Source organism: Bufo bufo, chromosome 2, assembly GCF_905171765.1.
Source record: "Bufo bufo chromosome 2, aBufBuf1.1, whole genome shotgun sequence".
In the NCBI taxonomy this organism is placed as follows: domain Eukaryota; kingdom Metazoa; phylum Chordata; class Amphibia; order Anura; family Bufonidae; genus Bufo; species Bufo bufo.
Window position 1 is genome coordinate 637,810,586 of NC_053390.1, and position 17,658 is coordinate 637,828,243.

The 17,658-nt window shown below is 39.6% G+C and overlaps 1 protein-coding gene across 6 annotated transcripts in view; it reads right to left on the bottom strand.

Annotated features, from left to right (window-relative positions):
* The window catches only part of INPP4B (inositol polyphosphate-4-phosphatase type II B), a 698,485-nt gene that overhangs the window by 178,660 nt on the left and 502,167 nt on the right, over positions 1-17,658 (bottom strand). For all 6 annotated transcript variants that reach the window (XR_005776353.1, XM_040418490.1, XM_040418489.1 and 3 more), the window contains 2 exons: positions 5,333-5,463; positions 2,664-2,768 (listed from right to left, as the gene is read on the bottom strand). Coding sequence is in view for 5 of the 6 variants with exons in the window: in XM_040418490.1 (XP_040274424.1) it covers positions 2,664-2,768; positions 5,333-5,463 (236 nt within the window). In the remaining variant the exon portion in view is untranslated. The remainder of the gene's footprint in view (positions 1-2,663; positions 2,769-5,332; positions 5,464-17,658) is intronic.

Genomic DNA, 17,658 nt, shown 5'->3' on the forward strand with positions numbered 1-17,658 from the left:
CAACCCATCACCTGGATTGGTGACTTCTGAGTTATTTATGCACTTGTGACCAGGAATGATTATTAGCGGAAAAGTGCAACCACCAGCGTGTATCTCGGGGACAGAATCATTCGTGAACACAAATACCCACTTCGTGATATGAAGCCTTTCTATATAACTTTGTCAAAACATTTTACGACACAGAGTCTAAAGAGTAATGTAACCATCAACAACTTTTGTCATGTATTATAAAACACTGCAAATGTAGCATCTCCAGCCTGACAGGTGCTTTCTTCTCTCCGTGATGGGCTCCGAGCGCCGCAGAGAGTGATCATATCTTTATGACACCCAGAGCTCCTGTTACTGCTACATGTCATTTGCATAATGCATGAAGACGAAGGGAAGAACTCCGAACAATCAGCGCCACACCAAGCAAACTGGAGGTTATTTTTCCTGTCAGCAGGAGACAAGGCAACACGGCTCGTTTCCTTTACTGAATATTTCCTCGGCGCAAATTTGCATTTTTGTCATTTCATTCTTTGTCTCGCATTCATTTCTTGATACACAAGCCTTGATTAAACTCGGTAAAAAAAATAAAAATAAAAATCGGGGAAATTACAGCAAAGAAATGTCCTTTCTGCATATCGGCTTATGAAATGTTGATTTACTCCGTAGACTCTTTACAGGTCTTTGTAGAAATGGGCACATAAAAGTGAAGCATGGCTCCAAGGCTATGTGAGAGGAGAGCGCAATAAACTGGAGGTTTCCTCAATTACTATCTAGGGCAGCATCATTTGTCTAAGGATGTGTAAGTCACTCCTCCCCGCTGACCACTCGCGAACATACTGGACTAAGGATCTATGTTTCTTCTCCTTTATTGCTTCCTTGAGACAGATGTCTTAAAATAGAAATCATACATCTCCTTCTGCAGCTTTGATGATGCCCCACTTCCTTCTTATAGAGACTTTATCCTCTTTAGATGGTGAGAGAAAGCATATACGCCGATCAGCCATAACATTAACCCTTTCTGGACACTACCTAATATTTTTTCAATTTTATTTTTTATTTCCCGCCTTCCAAGAGCCATAATTTTATTATTTTTTTTCATTTTCTGTTCACACAGCCAGATAAGGGTTTATTTTTTGCAGGACAAGTTGTATTTTGAATGGCACGGTTTATTTTTTACTATAGCTTGTATTGGAAAACAGGAAAAAAATTATTTGGGGGGTGAAATTGGAAAAAATGCCCAAGGTTTTAGGGGTTTCATATTTGCAATTTTCACTGTGCGAAGTACCGTAATGTTTAGTCTGCAAGTGTATTATTATTTGGTAGGGTTACTCTTTGTGTACAGATTCTAGCGGTCCCTATGCCTACAGAACACATAAGTCTTGTAATTACAGTCCGAACACCAGGACTAGGCTGTGTGCTAGGCAGCAAATTTGATAGCAGGCTGCCGATGCCTTTACAAGGCAACCGAAGGTCTAATGAAGACCCCAGGTTTGCCTTCTGTAAATAACTACTAGGTTATGCTAAAGTCAGTTTTCTACTGGCAGCATAATACACTGTACTACTACTTATGGGAACAATCGCATGTCAAGGTCACCTTGTGGGACTAATAAGTGGTAAAAATAAGAATTAAACCAACTTTTATTTTAAAAATAACACCCTTGTCAAAATTGGAAAAGATAAAACCCCCTCCACATATCACATATTTGGTATTGCCACATCTAAGATGACTTATACTATACAATTATCTCATTGTTATATTTAACCCACATAGTGAATGCCGTAAAAAAAACAAAATTTCTTATGTACCCCAAAATGGTACAAATGAAAAGTAGAAGAATCAAGCCCTCAAGCAACTCTCTTGAAAGAAAAATAAAAAAAGTTAAGGTTCTTAGGAGGCACAATGCGAAATTTTCTTCTCTGAGAAAAGGACTTTTAGTATGCAAAAGTAGTAAATCTTAATATTTAATAATAATAAAACTACACACACAATGTTGTTATTATTGGACTGACCCAGAGAATAAAGTTATTATTTAAGCCGTGAAGTGGATGTGGTAAAATGTAAAATGTAAAAAGTCAATGGCCTGTTTTTTGCCTTCCACTAAAAAAGAGTTAATAACAGTTAATCAATGCATTATGTGTACCTCAAAATGGTGCCATTAAAAACTACTGTACATCGATGGAATAATAAAAATAAAAGCGTTCTTGGCATGTGATCAAGAAAAATTGAAAAAAATTGCTTGGTCACTAAGGCATAAAAGAGGCAGTCACTAGGAGGCATCTTCAGGCTTATTACACAGGTCAGCATGAGCTGTGACTATGGCCTTACCAATGGGATGCATATGATAAAGACATAATATAGTGTCATTGGGGCTCTCTGTAAGAGCGGGCCCATTCCTGGTTGGTTCCATCCCTATTATTACTGGGTGTACTGTTAGCAAACAAAGCAGTGGGATATTGGCCCAAACACTAGGTCCTATTGTCCTGGGTGACAAAGCCCAGCACCATACTGGTTGGGTTTTATGATCTTTGCTATGTACGCCCCCACCTGCCCTAGTTACATGATATCCCTGTTTGCACAGCAGTTATAATCAGACTTGAACTGCTCACTTTAATATTAGAAAAGTCAACCTTTAGGAATCCCTTCTTTTTTTTTTTTTTAAGACCAATAACCTTACCTTTTAACTTTTGGCTGTGAACACGCATTCTTTGTAAATGGAGATTAATTGGAACAAATTCTAGACTCTTTTCTCCTTTCGTGCAGCTGGATTTGAAGGAAGACCCTGGGGGGGAAAAAGCAAAAAAAAAATAAAAAGCTGTAACCATCACCCTGCAAGCAGATGATAATTTTTCCTTTTTTATTATTTTTTATCTTAAGTCTTAGCAGGGTGCATGCATTGTATCTTTCCAGTTCATCTTTTGCTTTTATTGTGCACTTGAATCTTAAGAAATGAGAAGATTTTTTTATTGCAGCATCACAGCATGCACCTTCTTGGCAATCTACAGAGCAGTATTTAATGTGCAGATATGCTAATGCATTTTAAGTGACAGGCATCCCCTGCTGTCTACAACAGGGACCCAGCATGGTGAAAATGATGGCACATTTATCATACATTATGTTTTGGCTGCCCTTAAAATATAGCATTATATAAAGCCAAAAGCTGAAGTACAACTCATTTTTATTGACTTGTCAAAATAAGAATAATGAACACACAGACCTCTCTTCTATATTTCACTTCTTGGAGTATTATTCTGTTTCCCGGGACTCTTCTGTATGTGTGTGATCTTTGTTTTTGATTTTTTTTTTTGCAATGCAATACTTTTATTAAATGTTTTTCAGAGTAATAGAATAATAGCACTGCTACAGGCCTACTCTTACTAGTCTCCTCCCCAATACTACATTTATGCACAAGGAGGATACTACAGTAATTCTATCCAGTCAGCATAAACATAAGATAATAACTCTTTAGTAAATGCATTTTGCTTGATGATGTCAACATCTCCGAAGAAAGCTCTACGTATGTCCCTCTTAAAGCTTACTGTCCCACATCACATACTTCCATCCATTTTAATCATAGTGGTACCCCAGAGCCATAACTCCAAATTCACTTGTCTATGCCTGCACTTAGGAAGCAGGCAACAAAAAAGACCTCCTACAAGAATGATTGCGGTATTTCTTTTTTTTTATTCATCCGAGAGATCTTGGGGATTCCATTCAGCTTTTATGTGGCTAATAGAACAAAGCAACATTTTTCATGTAAAGTTTTATTTACTGTGAGCAGGGCATTTTTTTGCCAGTGTGAACAAAAAGTGATTTGCAATTAGAAAATAAAAGAAACGTTTAACGCTTTGGAAGAGAACAATCAAGAAATAAACATCATGAAGTGGCGGTATAAAAATGGCTTAACAAATGAGTCATCATGATTTGACGTTTGCTGTGAGCAACACATGGGCTAGTCTAGACAACATCAATGCACCCAAAGAAACTTACATTTTTGTTCTAGTATCTGCCCAAGTTCAGTGTGTTTCACAAAAATACTGCATATTTCGTACTGACACCAATAATTCAGCCTAGGCTGAAAATTTAGCTACGCACCAAAGAAAAAGCAATTACGGTAAGGGGTTGGCCAATTTCTATACATGCTTCCCAACAGGTCATAATCTATTTTTGCTGTGACATATGTCCATATGTGGCATCACCACTTACCCCGACGCACACAGCAGAAGACCCCTGGTCCCTATCTGTTGGGGAAATATTGCTGCACTGATCAGTTGCTGCGTCTATAAGGAGTAAGATGGTGGTGATGATTTGATTCCCCCATATCACTGCTTTCTGTGCTGTCCTTCGACAGATCCTCTTCTGTGCATATGCTGAACATGTTTGTTTACTGTTTAGAGCATGGGCAGAAGAGGATCAGTCCAGGGATAGCAAAGAAAGCGGTCACATGGATAAATCACATTACCGCCACCATTTTGTGTTCTGTACAGCAGTTCAAAGAGCCAACAGATGGGGACTCGAGAGCATTCTCCTACTCTAATCCAACTGGCTAATGATACTTCTACAGAAAGCCTTCCTCCCCTAGGCTGCCTAGATGACGTGATGCTTTTTTTTCATTTCTTTGACTAGTTCTGTATTACACTTCCCACTGATGTCATATAGAGTTTTAAAACAGCTAGTTGCAATGTTATTGGTGCCTCTTTTAGACTGTGCAACGCCCATCTCCTGGGGCTTCTGAGTATAAATGTAGCTGGTTTCTTCACTGCCCTGAAAATTTTAGGCTTAGGTAAATCCAAGAGAGGCGGTTTGTTAGTGTTAGGTACCCATTTGCGGAAGCCACCTTGACGCCTGGTAGATGGGCCGACACACGTTTGATCAAAAATGTGCGCAAAAAACGTCTAATTTTTCCATTTATAGTAGTTATAATACCACATGAATTTAGAATTAGCCCCATTTCTCAGCTCTATTATTTGTATGTCAAATGTTGTGCAGCCATTTTTTTTTATCAACCATATTTGCTTGATGGATATGCACCTGTGACTATGAATATGAATGTGCTAGTCTAAATTATCTTGTAATAGCTTTTGAATGTATATGGCCATTACAAAGGCCATAATGGTCTAAAATGTGTATGTATGTGTCTGTGAAATGATTGTTTACCAGATGATTGTTTGTTGGACTATGGTATAACTATCAACCAACTTCTATTTTATGCGTATGGCCACCTGAACAATAGACCATCTATTGTTTACTCCTGGAAGCCCATTAAAACAAAAAAAGTGTATTCTTTGAAGAGACTACCATAACAGGGTGCCTCATTGTTAGCTTTGGTATTGTGTAGTTTAATACCTGTGTATTTTTCAAGCTCTGCAAGGCTTTCCTGGTAGTCACCCAACATTTCTTCATAATGATTTATAACACTTTGCCGCAGATTGTCCCAGTGTGGAGAGAGGTCCCCAAGTTCCTTCAGTTCCTCAATTCTGATTGGGGGAGACAAAATAAAGATTATTTATATATTTAGACTCAAACAGACATATTCTCAGTAATTAGTTAATGATACTGCACCCAGAGCCAAAGGCAGGCATAAGGAGTTAGTGACCGCATGGACTATAGGAGATCAATAGGACAGACAAGAGCAAAGACACAGTAGTATGGGTAAAATAAATTAGTGACCACAGAATGCTGTAGGTGGCAATCAGTAGGACCATGTGGCAGTATGGGAAAATATTAGAGACCATGATATTGGCTGGGGGCAGTCAGCAGGACCTACTAACAGCAAAAGTATAACAGAATAGGCAGAAGATATTAGTGCTCATAATATGAGCTAGAAGCAACCAGTAGGACAACCTAGCAGCAAATGTGCTAAGTAAAAAACAAAGAAAAGAGTGCCTCATTGAGAATCATGTCTGTGATAGCTACAAGGACAGGTAGACTAGAAACCAGAGAACAATAACTTAGATGCTCACCTTGCTTAGTTGTGCAAAGGTACAACTGTTCAGGGTATACTGCAAGCCAAGGTAGAGCCAGAGGACAGATTCAGTAGGCAAATAATGTATAAAATGAGGAAAAAATACCTGTTTTGCTGCCACCCGGAAGAATCCAAAAGGATACTAGTCAATTAAAGATTGCGCCCTTTACTGATAATCTGTGACACTGTAACGCGTTTCGGGGTACACAACCACAGATTATCAATAAAGCATCAATAAAAGATGTGACCTTCAGATGTCTAGTGCCCTAATGTCCTTCTGGATTCTTCTGGGTGGTAGCACAGCAAGTACTTCTTTGTTTTATCCACTTAGCAGCAAAGGCACAATAGTATGGGGTAGACGCAATCAGTATGACCAAATAGTGGCAGAGGCACAACCTTATGGGCAGAAGACGTTAGTGACCATAGTGTTGACAAGGGACAATCATTAGAACCACCTATGGTATATAAATTAGTTGTAGCTCCTGGGACCTGTCCAATTGCTTGCAGGGGTCAGGATGAATTTTTCACATTATGTGGCAATTACCTCAAAAAAGCTGTCCACAGATGGGTGTCTGGTTTGCTTCAAAGAACATTAGCATATTGTTTGTCCCAAGGAGCATTATTGTAAAATCCGATACATCAGCTGGATCTGCCGAATGAGAACCTGTACACCACACTGACTGCTGAGTGATGAAAATTATTTGAGATCCTTGTATAGGTGGGCTGCTATATGTCATCACTAATATTAGTTCTTGTTTATTAGCTGGCAAAATGTAAAACAGGACCGGGGAGGAATAAGAGCGATATGAAATATTCCTGTGTCCTTGGTGCAGAAATCTCAGAAATTCCATTCATCTGTTGGCAATTCTGTATATTTCAGCAAAACATTGCCCAAATATAATAATCTGTTTGGAACTCAGACAAACAGAAAATGAATTTGGGCTAATGTTGTGACTTGGAATTAGATAGACTCATTTTTTAATGTGGCTTTGAGTATGAAACAAACTACCATTTGTTCAGTACATTTGTGTTGGCCCTAGAAGGAGAGACTGTTATTGCAAAATGATTTAATCTTCTATAAACAAGCTCACACAGCTGAACAATACACACATTCTGCCTGCAAATTCTGGAAGCTTGGAAGAGCAGAAATTCAAGATATTTTCCTCTAATGTGGTTCTCAAATCCCCTATGTACAGAGGAAAAAAAAAAAGTTATCATGGGGCATGTGCCTCTAGGGCTCCCTCCATCTGGCTCGCCGCCTGTTGGCAACTACAGATTACTACTGTGCACAACTGATTTTCAGGGATATTATTAAAACTTCTCCGGATAGGCCATTGATATTTGATTGGCGGGGGTCTGACACTCTCACTGATCTGCTGTCCCGTGAAGCTCCAGTGCAGATGTAGATGCTGGAACTACACAGCTCCACCCACTGTCTACAGGATGGAGCTGATTACTGCAGCGCCGCTCCCATTCACAATGGACAGACCTGTGTAGTTCCACTGCCAGCCCTACTAGGGAACAGCTGATCGGCAGGGTTAGCGGTGTCGGAGTCCATAGCGTAAGTCCAGTACAGTCTAAATATCAGTTTCCATATAAACACATATTAACTTTATTTATTTCCAAATTAGCTATAAAAAAGCTTCTATTCCTTCTTGTCTTCAGGATTTCAGGACTGCCCAGTCAGACTGGTAAACTATATTAACTCTAAGATTGGCAGTTTAGTATCCAAGCTGTAATAGTGCACCCCTAAAAACACAGCTCCAAAGATTAAGCAGATGATGACCCCATTTGCAACTAATCACTTGCCACTAGGGTCTACTTCTTATGAAATTATTCACAAATACCTTAGTGATATAATGGGGTAGATTTATCAAAACTGATGTAAAGGAAAACTGGCTTAGTTGCCCATAGCAACCAATCATGCACATACTCTGTAGAAATGGAGAAGGGGCACCTAGAATAATTTTTCTCTGGTGGACCCAAGGGAATATAGTTTTTTATTACTACCCAGTACTGGATAGTTGAAATATTATGGTCTGTATACAAAAGTTTTCACACCCTGTGTTGTTTTTCCTGTTCTGCTGCATTACAATTTGGGATTAAAATGGATTTTTGGGAGGTCTGCACCATTTGAATTATACAACATGCCACCCCTTTTAAGGTGCAAAATATTTTTATTGTGAGACAAACTATAATTAAGACAAAAAAACGGACATTTAATGTTCATATTAATTATCCACCGGTATTCACTACTTTGTAGAAGCCACTACTTTGCAAATGCAGGTCTCTTGGGATATATCTATTAACTCAGTAAATCTAGACACTGTGATTTTTGATCATTCTTCCAAGCAAAACTTATCCAGTTCCTTTAAGTTTTCCTTATGTATTTAAGCAATTACTTTTTTTTGTTGTCACTCCTCCATAAAGCCCCTTTCTGTGGATTGTACAGCTTATAGCAGTCCTATGGACAGATACTTCCTCCTCAGCTATAGATCTTTAGAGCTTCTTCAGTATTATTGTTGGTGTCTTTGTTGAATCTCTGATTAATGTCCTACTTGCCCAGTCTGTGAGTTCTGGCATATTCTTTTCATTTTGTTATAATGGATTTAATAGTATACTATGGGATGTTCAAAGTTTATGATTTTTTTTTTTATAACCCAACCGTGACCTATATTTCTCCACAGCTTCATCTCTGACCTGACTGGAGAGCTCCTTGGTCTTCATGTTGCTTAGTAGTGTTATAGATTTAGAGGCCTTTCCAAACAGGTGGATTTATGCTCACATCATGTGACACTATGTTATAATAATCATAAAATTATGTGACTTCTAAAGTTAACTGGTTGGACCAGACCTTTATTTTTTCAGTTTTTATTGCCTTATTTTTTTAAATAAGGTATATTTTTCTTCATTTCACTGTAACAATCTTGACCGTTTTGTCACATAAATGTAAGATTAAAATATAATTTAATTCCAGGTTGCAATACAATAAAACAGAAAAAACACCAAGTAGGTAAATCAATTTGCAAGGTCCTCTATCTACAAACGTAAAATAAACGTAGATAGGTATAGATAAATACTGAGGCTTCAAGCATCAAACTCTAAATCAATAAAAGAAAACACACTTTCAAACTTGCAGAAAAACACTAGCAATAAAAATTAGGAGGCACAATGGATTTATTTCAGCTTTTGAAGCTTAAAAAGTCTTCTAACTAAACGATTTAGCATGTTATAGCAATCTGTGCGTATGATGAATTAAGATTGTGCTGAAAAGAATTTAATATCTGAAAGTTATTTCTATTCCAAATGCCTCCTGTTATATCTCTTTTAATAACACAGATACAAAATCAAAAATACATTCCATCAAACAGATGTGTTAATTTCCGCATGCTACCACAAAAGAAATCAATCAAAAAAATGAATCATCCAATGGTTGTAAGTAGGGATGAGCAAAGTTTTGAAAAATTCGATTCAGCAACTTAGCCAAGAAATTTGATCTGTTACGAATTGCTATAAAAGGTATATCCAGGCCACTCTGCCGTAGGGTACGGCCACACGGAGCGGCCATGCTGCGTGAAGAACTGCGTGGCCAATTAGCCCACAGCTGCCTTTTAATAATGCAGACACACTGTATAGTTGGTCTTCATTGTTAATGTCTGCTCGGCACCTTTTAATGCACCTTTAAACAGGGGCTTGGTATGGTCGTTGGCTAGTTAGGTGGGAACAATATGCATATTATTGCTGTTCTAGGCTGCAATCATCTGCAGGTTATTTGACAGTAAACACTGAATATTAATCAGCTCTGTCATACCCACTTCTCCAACCCAAGCGTTCTCCTGCCATACAGGTGGGAGCCCTTCTTCTACTATCTGCCTTTCCTACACTTCCACATCATCTAATGTCGATGACAATATGTCATCGGGAACATCCAGCTTCTCCTCTCTGCATCTTGCTGACTTTTCTAGGACATGGAGACTTCGAAAGATGATTTGGAAGAAGTAAAGCCAGCAAAAGATGAGGATGGTCATCATTAAGACCTGGCCCCCCTAAAGGGTGCAGACTGCATGATATTGGTTGGCACGCTGGCACTGGAATAATAAAGGATTCCATCTTATTGGTATTGAATTACATTTATGGCTGATGTAGGAATAAGTAAATGTCGTAATAAATAAATAAAACCCTTTCCCCGCACTCTCCCTCTCCTATTCTTCTATTGATCGTTTTCAGCAACACTGTCCCTGGTGGTGGAGACTGTGCGGGATGATGGTTTTAAAGGGCTGTGACATCACAGAGGATGGCCATCTGCGGATTGGCTGGCTGCACGGCATTATGGGTAATCTCACATTCCCGGGCTACTTACTTTTACTTTGTAACAAGTACAGCCGCCATTTTAGGAAAAACTGATTTGTTACTACGAAGTAACAATTATGCTTCAAATGCTTCACTCATCATTAGTTGTATGTAAAAATAGACCTGGATCTAGGCTATACAGATTAAATTAATTTGCATAATCCTGTTGGTGATGGCATTTAAGTCTTTTCCTGTAAACAACCACTGTATTATATGTACACCATTTGTGTAATTAAAGGGAACCTGTAATGTTGAACATGGAGTTTGAGCTACATGCAGCATGTTATAGAATAGATTGATGTATAGTTTTATCGGGGAAAAAAAAAATCTGTAAAACCTATGCATTTTATTCATTTAAATTCCTGCCCATTCTGAGCTTAGGAAGTTTGGAGAAGGGTACTCAAAAATACTGCAGATTTACTGTAAGTACCCTCCCATCCAATCATTATATTACTTGTATTTCTTTATTGTAAACTTTTTTGTTTAGATTATTATAACATTAAGAACTAGATGCAGTTTACTCCCCGTAGAGATCAGTGATTTGTTATTTTGTATTAGATATGATCATGATCGGTGATATGTTATTCTGGGCTTCGAAGTCAAGGAGGCGGTCCTATCAGTGATTGACAGCTCTCTCTGTATACACAGTCATAGAGGGCATGCTGTCAATCACTAATAGGACCACACAGATTGAGCAGGAATTTAAATGTATAAATTATAAGTTTTACTGAATCTTTCCCCACTAAAACTGTATTTCAGCACCTCATGATCTACAACAAGGCGCCTGTAGCTCACATTGCATTTTCATGGTGGCAGGTTCCCTTTAAACATTATGCTTCCACTTGACCATTTTAAGATCTCTTCTTGTCTGTAGTTGATATTTTTGTAGTTGATATTCAGGATCTGAAAATCTTTCTTGTCCATTTCAAATATGTCATGGTTTCTTAAAATGTACCAGTGTAGGCAATCGTCTCTGACCTACACATGACACTGGCACCAATCCCTGTCCTGGACTATAGGCTTAAAAAGGTTTTTCCATGGGCAATACCTATCCCCTATCCATGGGACAGGGGGTAAATGTCTAATTAGTGGGGAGACCCACGATCAATGAATGGTGGCAATTTCTGTCAGTTTCATAGATTTGTATGAAGTGGACATGAGCAACCACTGCTCCATTCAAATAGAGGAACAAAGGACATCTGTTCTTGCGAATGGTGGGGATCCCTGAGGAAGGATGGAGAATTATTTGTGGGAAAGCCATCTCTTCTGACTCACTCATACAGATACATGCTCAGCTTGTCCCAATGTATATATGCTTTCAATGGAGAAAGAGGAGAAATCCACCACCAGAGGCATGGTCTCCTGGAAGGATGGACAAGAAGATGGCAATTGAAATTCAATGCACCTGATCCTTCTTTCCCACTACATCATCTTTTGGGAGAGAGTCAGGGACTAACCATACACATTAGACTGTTGATGAAATCAGCAGTTGTGGTCAACAATACTCCAATGAGCATGAAGACCATTACACTGAAAGAATCCCATCAGCTATCTGATCAGGATTAGATCAGGACACATTTAAAGCCTTATTACACTAAATAATTTTTGGGTCAGTAATTGGGAACAAGCATTCATAATAACATTCGCTCCCAAAAAATTGGCCTGTATAATTGTGCCACTGATCAGCCAATAAACAATTCAAGCTTGTTTGTTGTCTCATTCCATCATTCAAAACGAAAGATGACCAATTGCAAATGCAGCATCTGTGTAATGAGGGACCTGCTTTAGACAATGTATACATGTGAGTGAGAGAAGAACAATTGAGGTAATACCACTGTTAAGGGTATATTAGACAGGTAGATTTTCTGCCTGTTGATCACTAATGAGTGTTCCTATGAAAGGGATCATCTGGCAGTCTAATACTGCCTCTGATTGCCCGATGAATGAGCAACATCATCGGGCAATTCAGATCTTTCAGCATTCTAAAAGATCTGGATTTTCCGGCGGCAGACCGTGCTGTGTAATCACGATCTGCTGCTGGCACTACACTGTCCTGCATGCGGATGAGGGATGGCATAGAGATCACTCCTCTCCATGCTGTGGAGGACATCGCTGCATGTAATAGCAGTGGTGTCCTCTCCTAGCTATCTGACGATTGCTGGGAGGGAACACTTCCCTCCTGACCATCGCTTGCAACACCCTTTAATCCGACTGTAAACAATGAATGTATTTACTGACAGCAAAGATTTTGAAGATGATAATAGTTATATATCTCTTTTCATTATACAATCATGAAACTTTCTTACATAAGACTGTACAGTCCCTATAACATGTTTTCACCTCTATCAATTATTAGGCATAAGATTTAGGGTGCATTCACACACCTCTGTCCTTTATTGCTGCCGTTGACACCACCTTCCTCCTCTGATGCTACTTCCTCTTCCTCTGCACCCCGATTCGGCTCCTAGGTCCTGTCCAACATGTAATCATCATCCATCACATTATACACTGCTTATTATCTAGAGGTTCTGCCTACCCTATATCCAGCAGTGGTGGCCGTGCTTGGACACTATACAAAAAAAGCTCTGGCCTATGTGCGCTCCTGCAGCCCTGGCCACAAGAGAGGCCGTGCCTTTTCCTATGGTATAAAAACATGGCCACCACTGATGGATTGCAGGGTGGACATAACCCCTGGAAACGAGCAGTGTATAATGGGATGGAAAAACGAATCAAGACAGCAAAGGAAGCAATATGGATGCTCACAATACATTAGTTAGTGCCTTGTATGAACTTTCTCTACATAATACACGCTATTTGCTGAAGTGAGACAACCCCTTTAAGGCTTGGAGAAATGAAATATATGTAGCACATTGATACTATATTCCAGGGATCAGCAACCTTCGGCACTCCAGCTGTGGTGAAACTACGACTCCCAGCATGCACACTTGCTTAGCTATTTTGAGAACTCTCATAGAAGTGAATGGAGCATGCTGGGAGTTGTAGTTTCAACACATCTGGAGTGCCGAAGGTTGCTGACCGCTGCTATATTCCATAGTCTCCAACTTAACAATGCCATGACAGGTATGAAAGATACATTTTCAAATGGATCACAATTTGTCCTGATGCTTCTTGTTGGATTTCTGAAATCTCTACCAGTAAAATAGCATCATACATGGAATACAATGCCAGTACGGGCCAAACACAAGTTATTGCACTTCAGACTGAAATACACTTTAGATAGCTGATGGCTGCCAGCTCTCCGACCCGATCTCCCTATCTACATACCCTCTTGGCTTAGCCAAACATGCATGTATTCTAAAAAGCAAAAAAGATGCTAATAGACACCTCTGGCAGAGGCATATCCTCCTGAGAACCAAAGGATCAGGCATCTTGAAATCCAACAGCCCAATCCTGCTTTCCCCCAAATCTGCTGAAAGCAGATGGTCCAGCTGTCATATTACGGTAAAAGCAAAAAACAACAACAAAGACAATAAAGATCAAGTAGCTAACAAATATAAAATAGCAAAGAGAAAAATTAAATAGAGACCAAAATAGAAAGTAAAGTGCAGTAACTACTTCTTTGTTCTGGCTTACAACATACAGATACTCTAAAAGAAATGGTAAGATATTGTTTGTTTCGGTTTAAATTGTGTTTTAAATACTTACTTTTGTCTGGAAAGTGACAAGTTGATTTTTTTTATGTTCCACATAACCAATATTTTTATGTCAGAATCTAGCCAGGCTTGCTTGCTATGACATTTTATAACCTTTATTATTCCGTAGACTACCTTTGCTTTTGCAGTTTTCTGTTGATGAGACATTTAAGCACTGTACTTGGAATCCATTTGGGTTCTGTATTAAACTGTGTTGCGGTATGAGGGCGATGGTAGAAAACCTTCCCCATTTATGTTTCTTTTGTAGCAGCTTTGACATTGTGAGTTTGGCAGTAAACTGCCATTTTGGGGGACTCAAAAATGTTACTTTTTATAGTTGTTTTTATTTCATACGTAAGGCTACTTTCACACTTGCGTTGTTCTTTTCCGGCATAGAGTTCCGTCACAGGGGCTCTATACCGGAAAATAACTGATCAGTTTTATCCCCATGCATTCTGAATGGAGAGTAATCCGTTCAGTTTGCATCAGGATGTCTTCAGTTCAGTCGTTTTGACTGATCAGGCAAAAGAGAAAACCGCAGCATGCTACGGTTTTCTCTCCGGCGATAAAAACTGAAGACTTGCCTGAATGCCTGAATTTTTTCCCATAGGAATCTATTAGCGCCGGATCCGGCATTCAGAATACCGAAATGCCGGATCCGTCCTGCGCATGCGCAGACCAATAAAAATGTGAAAAAATGTACAAGACGGATCCGTCTGTCCGCATGACAAGCGGAGAGACGGATCCGTCCTTGCAATGCATTTGTGAGACGGATCCGCATCCGGATCCGTCTCACAAATGCTTTCAGTCAGCGGCAGATCGGCGGATCCGGCGGGCAGTTCCGACGACTGAACTGCCCGCTGGATCACACTGCCGCAAGTGTGAAAGTAGCCTTAGTCTTAACCTCTCACAGCAGTTATTTGTACAGAGCTTATTGCTACAAGTTAATTCGGGATCATAACTAGCAAGTTGCATTGAGAATGCGTCCACAAAACTTCCCCTTGTAACTCACTGAACGTGAGTAGCTGATTAATTTGTAATCTTCTAAATAGTAAAAAAAATAAAAATCAGCGCTAATTAGAGTTAAAGGGATTAAGCTTAGTTGCCCATTGCAACCAATCAGATTCCACCTTTTAATTTTCATAGTTTTCCTTTGCATCAGTTTTGATAAATTTCACCCTCTGGTTTTATTTTCACATCTCCAAATCTTCTGCTTTCCTTCACATAGTCATGGAGTTAAAAGGGTTTTCTGAGATTTTCATACTTATGACCTATCCTCAGGGTAGGCCATCAGTATCTGATCGGTGGGGGTCCGACACCTGGGATCTTCACGATCAGCTGCTTCCCAAGCACAGCGCCATACATTGTACAGCGGTGTGCTTGGTATGGTGCTTAGCGCTATTCAATTCTATGGGGCTTAGCTGCTCCTAGGCCACGTGACACATGAATGTGTCGTCACTTGGTCTAGCAAAAACAGAGAGAAGGCCGTGGTGCTTATAGCAGTGCCACTGCCTTCTTAAATGGCTTATCAGTGGGGGTCCTGGGTGTCCAAACCCCGCCAATCAGTATGAAAATTGGAAAAAATTTGGAAAAATTCGCTATTGTCCAAATTTCTCTGCTTTTAAGAAAGACAGCGATACCTCATTAAATAATTAACATTCCCCATATGTCTACCTTATGTTGGAATCATTTTGTAAATATCATTTAATTTTTTAGGACATTTAGGCCTCTTGCACACGAACGATACGGATTAGGTTCAGATGCGTTCAGGGTTCGTTCAGAAAAACTCACACCATTTCGCAAACAAGTTCAGTCAGTTTTGTTTTCGATTGCTTTCAGTTCAGTTTTTATTGCGCGGGTGAAATGTGCATCGTTTCCACACTTGCTTGCGTTTTTCATGCAGCCCCATTCACTTCTACGGGGCCAGCGTTGTATGAAAAACGCAGAATATGGCTACATGCAGACGACCGTATGTGTTTTGCGGCCCTCAAATTGCGGATCCGCATAAAAAAACGGATGACATCCGTATGCCATCCGTTTTTTTTGCAGATCCATTGTAATGATGCCTAAAACGGACAAGAATAGGACATGTTCTATTTTTTTGTGGGGCTACGGAACCGTGTGCTGTCCGCATCATGCTGTTCGCATTTTTAGCGGATTTATTGAAATGAATGGGTCCGCATCCTATCTGCAAAAAAAACCGAACGGACACGGAAACAAACAACGTTCGTGTGCATGTAGCCTATAGAACATGCTGCGATTTCCACGCAACGCTCAAGTGATGCACCCATGCGGAAAACTCGCTCGTCTGAAAGGGGCCTTACATAAGAAGGTTTAGAATTTTAAGGACCAATTCAGTTATGAAGTGGTTATGAGTGGCTTTATGAATGAAGCAGGCGCGTGACATAGTGAATGACGTTACGCTGCCGCCGCCTGCCCAGCCTGCCTACAGGAGTTTCAAGTGAGTACCGTATTACATGGATTTCTCTATGCTGCAGAGGATTACTATAGTTTAAAACAGCGCCCATGCCTACATGTTACCTATTAATACTACAGTAAGCGGGGCCCGGTGTAATAGAATACAGTGACTGCACCGGACCAGGCTGCCATTACAATACCAGATGCCGACCCCACCCCTCCTCCCTCCCTGCTGATACACCGCCGGCTGCGCAGCATCGCGGTTGGCGATGTATCAGTGTAAATGGCAGTATTCGTCTCTTAAGACGCACTGCCACCCCCCCACTTTTGGGGGGGGAGTGAGTCTTATAGGGCGAAAAATATGGTATTACCCCATATGTGGTCGTAAACTGCTGTATGATAACACCGAAAGACTCAGAAGGTAAGGAGGACTATATGGCTTTTGAAGGCCAGACCCTGTCATTATAGAGTCCTTAAATATCAGAAATAAGGGTCTATCTATAACATTACTTAACTCTCTTATGATATGGGGGTGTATGCCATCTGGATCTGGTGATTTGCCTATTTTAATCTTTTTAAGACGTCACTGTACTTCTTCTTGGATCAGATAAGTCACATGGGGAGTTTACTTCGACACTCTGCATTTCATCTGACATTTCATTTTCCTTAGTGAATACAGTGGATAATAAATATTTAATACATTTGCATTCTCCACCCTGCCCTCTACAACTCCTCCCTCATCACTTTTTAATGGGCCAACACTTTCAGGTTTAAGTTTTTGTCATTTATAAAATTCAAGAACATTTTTGAGTTACTATTACTTTCTTTGGCAATGAGCCTCTCAGTCTCCAGTTTGGTTGTCTTTATCTGTCTTTTACATATTCTATTTTTTCCCTGATAGTTTTTTAGTGCTTCTTTAATAATTTCTTGTTTAAAATTTTTTTTTATTGCTCTCTTTACATTTCTGTTTATCCATATTATTTTTCTCTTGTGGCTGACCCTTTTTTTCCCGTAAGGTATGTACCGCTCACAATAAACATTTAGGATGTTTTTAAAAGTATTCGATTTTGTGTCTTTATCTTTATTTTTGAGGATATTGCCCCAGTTAGCAAGGCTAATAGCCTTTGAAGCTGGTCAAGCGGTTTGTGCTGGGATATTTTTTACCCTACACATTTTCTAGTCCCTCCCTCCATTCCATCCCCAGTTCTATTACCTTGGCCAAGGTAACTATCTGCAATATAATCCCCTCCAATAATGTAATTACTTGAGCTGACATTACTCATACT